The sequence below is a fragment of the Zootoca vivipara genome, chromosome 8, assembly GCF_965207765.1.
Source record: "Zootoca vivipara chromosome 8, rZooViv2.hap1.1, whole genome shotgun sequence".
In the NCBI taxonomy this organism is placed as follows: Eukaryota; Metazoa; Chordata; class Lepidosauria; order Squamata; family Lacertidae; genus Zootoca; species Zootoca vivipara.
In genome coordinates, this window is record NC_142591.1 from 48,163,248 (window position 1) to 48,167,027 (window position 3,780).

Here is a 3,780-nt window from a genome sequence, read left to right on the forward strand (position 1 = left end):
GATCTTTCTGTGGCTTCATTTGCCTTCACAAGCATCATTACAAGCACTGATTAAAATTACTTCTGCTAGCTATTCAGTCTCAGGACCAAACCAGCTTCTGTTTGCACTGAGATTTTACCACTTTGCAATGCTGCCCTCTGATGTAAAGTTGGCAGTTTTCAGGAAACATGGTGTATATGTATGTTTGAAAACTGACATGATGTTAAATATACAAACACATTTATATTTGTAGACAACAATCTAGTTCTGTAAACCTTGGGTTGGATCCAATGCTAGTCCTGCTCATGATTGACCAAATTGAAATAAATGAACAGAAACAACTTAGGTGCATAAAAGAGGACTAATCTGAGTAAAACCTAATTGGCTGCAACCCTTTATGTATCCCCCCCCCCCAAAAAAAATGTGTGTGTGTGCGCGCGCAGTTGCACTGTGTGCTTAAAGTCCAAAGAAGTCCAGCTTCTCTGTTAGAGATTAGGGCAGGATTTCCTAAACTTGGGTCTCCAGCTGTTTTTGGACTACAACTCCCATCATCCCTAGCTAGCAGAGTCAATGGACAGGGATCCAAAAACAGCTGGAGACCCAAGTTTGGGTTAGGATCATGCAGTTGGTTCTTATGCAGGGTTAACCTCCCACCCTCAGACTGCAGATATCTGTAGCCAGTGTGTTTTTGCAATTAAGAGTAGAGCTACAAAATGGATACCTTCCCTTTAACTCCCGTTTTATTAGCATCTGTCCACCATAAAACTGGCATTTAAATGTCGTTTAGGACAGCATTAATCATGGTGCCTTTTTACATGTTTAAAGTCAAGAAACCACACGCTTAACTCTGGCATGGAACACTATTTTTTGCTGCAGCCCCTCAGCAGCTGCCCGCAGTGTAATAAATACAAAGTCAAAAGTAAAATTCAAAAGTTTTATTTTTAGAAATGCTGTAAAAATTTATATAAAAGTTTTGAGCATGCTCAGTCTATTCCCCCCCCTTTTGCTGTTTACAATAAAAAGTGTTAGCAAATCATGTGCTTCTTACAAAGTACCGTAGCTGCATCTGTATAAGATGTAGAAAAAACGAAAACTATCATTACAAAAATAATTTAGGAAGATAAAAGGAGACATTTAGCTTTTTCTTTCACCCTTATTTTGGCAAGTTTTGTGGTTAAAAGACCCAAGCTTAGCCCATGTTCGAAGAAAGAAACGTGAAAGGCAACTAATTTTCACAGGAGTTTCTTTCCGGCCTTGTAGCTTAGGCTGAAGTCCGGAGAGGGGAAAGGCGCCCTTTGGCCCAGTCCGGGGCGCCGCAGGCCTCTCCTCCCCGCAGCCCCCCCCCGACCCCTCCCTCCCGCGCAGCCCCCCCTGCAGTCCTGTGCGGCTCGCTCTGAGGTATTCTGGAAAAGTTCAAAGTCTGGCAGAGCCAGCCCGGGGGGCGGCTCCCTCTGCAGCCGGCTACCGGCAGTCCGTGGCCGCGGCCGCCTGCAGGAAAGGGTTGTTGGGCAGCTGCTTGAAGAAGTGCCTGAGGCTGGTGAGGTCCCTGGTGAGCTGCTCGCACTTCTTGTGCAGCCGCTCGTTCTCGGCCGACAGCTCCACCACCTTCTGCTGCATCTCCTGGTTGCGGCGCTTGGCTTTGTCGCGGCTCTTGCGCACGGCGATGTTGTTGCGCTCCCGCCGCTGCCGGTACTCCGGGCTGAACCTGTCCACGCACTTCTTGGCGACGCGCTCCTTGCCGCCCCCCGACGACGACGACCCGGACGAGCGGCTGCTGTAACTGGACGGCGAGGCGCTGCCCGGAGGCTCCGGAGAGGTGGGCGGCGTGGGCTGCCCGCTCAGGTTGACGATGGTCTGGGCGCAGGTGGCGATCTGAGAGGGCAGCAGCGAGCCCGAGCCCGACGCCTCGTCACCCCAGTCGGGCTCCTGCTTGACGGCGCCGCGCAGCGGGCCCGGCGGGACGCTGGCGTGCAGCAGGCTGGCCAAGGCGCCGCCCGCGGGCGCATGCTGAGCCGGAGGCGGCGGCGGCGGCAGGTAGTCCCCGTAGGCGGCGGCGCTGCTGCTTGCTCCGCGCTCGCTGCCCTTGTGGTTGCTGTTGAAGAGGTCGGCGAACAGCTCGTCGTTGCACAGCTCCAGGTTGGGCACGGCCGCCATGGAGTCGATGTAGGAGCTAAAGTCGATGGCGCTCTCGTCCTCGTACATGGCCGGCGCGGCGGCGCTCAGCTCGGCCAGGTCGCGGCTGCCGCCGGGCGCTGCTGACGAAACCTCCTCAGCGCTGGCGCTCATGCTGCCCGCCTTGCACGAAGGGCTCAGCGCGCCGCCGCCCTTGGCGTCGTAGAAATTGGCGGGCTCCAGGGAGGACCAGCTCCTGTAGCACGACAGCGAGTCCAGGCAGTCCAGGGTGGCGGCGCTCATGGAGGGTCCGGGGGCCGCGAGGTGAGTAAGCAGCGGCCGGAGAGCCGAGTTCGAGCCCTTTTTCTTCCCGCTCGCAGGTGGAGGCGGCGCGCGCGTGTTTAAGCGGCGCACCTGGCCGGGCGTGGACTTTGCCTCAGAGTCAGGCACCAAGCACCTTGCTTTCGGCCTTCCCCCGCCCGTCGACTCCTCTTTCCCTCTCTTTGGGACGCTGCTTCACGCCGGACTTCGCCTCCTGTCCGGGACTGCACGTGTGCGTGGGGCAGGGTAAACCTGGCAGCGAGGTGCCTCCTCGGCCCTTTATAGAGGAACCTCGGGCCCCACCTCCTGGCCCTTGTGACTGCGGGAGGGTGTTGCTGGAGAAGCCCCGCGGGGCGGGAAGGGAGGGCGGGGAGAGCCCTACGCGCTCTCGGGCCTCGCTGCCAAGGGGGCGGCGGGAGCGGCGGCAGCCGCAGCCGTCAGGGATTGGTCTGGGCGGGATGTGCTTCCCCCCCCCGCCCCACTCGCCTTCTCACCCCCCCCCCCGCCTTGCCACCTTTGATCCGGAGGGCAGCGACCGGGGACTGCCGTTTCCTCCTCCCGCCCACTCCCCCCCCACTGCCGTACACCGAGGGCGCCCCCTGGAGGGAGGAAAAGCCCGAACCCACCCGGGTTGGTGTCTTGCCGCGTCTGGGGAGCTGTGAGCAGCGGGAGTGGGGCGCGCGGCCCTCGTCTCTCCGGCCCAGGGGCTTTGAAGCGGATTCCCCAGGTCAAATTCCTCAAGCCCTCCGCGCAGGAAGAAGTGGGGCGACACGCCGTCCTGCCAGGTGTAGCTAGGGCAGTTGGAGCAGGACACCTGGGGCGTGCGAAGCTTAACACACACACACACCCGGCTGCACGGGCCAGCACATTCCGCTGGGTGCCGTGGTGGGATTTCCAATAATGTGCAGCGGGGCGGGGGACATTGGGATGGTGTAGGAGCCTTCCTAGCTTATTTCCTGGAGTGGCACCCCCCATCCTCTTTTCTTTTCTGTGCTTGCTTCCGGATGTATAGAAATGGATCTGTCCCTAACAACCCCTCGCCTCCCCCCTTGGCTGTTGGGTTACCCAGCGCAGCTACTGATGTCAGTGAGACGTCAAGAGAACCGACGACAGCATTTGAAAGAAGGAGAGCTCTGGGGTTTTGCTTCTGGAAGCTGCATGTGGTTGCAGCTATTCCCGTTGGGGACTTCGCCTGACTTTGCATCCGTTCCTGGAATCGTTGTAGATTGTTGCGACTGGCTGAAGGCTAGCTGAGCCCAGTACAGTAGTCAAAACAAAATTTTTAAAAAATCCTTCCAGTAGCACCTTAGAGACCAACTAAGTTTGTTATTGGTATGAGCTTTCGTGTGCATGCACACTTGGCTCATA

General features: G+C 57.2%; 1 protein-coding gene across 1 annotated transcript; it reads right to left on the reverse strand.

Annotated features, from left to right (window-relative positions):
• Positions 1-899: 899 nt before the first annotated feature.
• CEBPD (CCAAT enhancer binding protein delta) lies at positions 900-2,680 on the reverse strand. Its single transcript, XM_035126137.3, has one exon. The coding sequence runs from the start codon at positions 2,392-2,394 to the stop codon at positions 1,441-1,443; it is 954 nt and encodes a 317-aa protein (XP_034982028.2). The 5' UTR covers positions 2,395-2,680; the 3' UTR covers positions 900-1,440.
• Between the last annotated feature and the right edge of the window lie 1,100 nt (positions 2,681-3,780).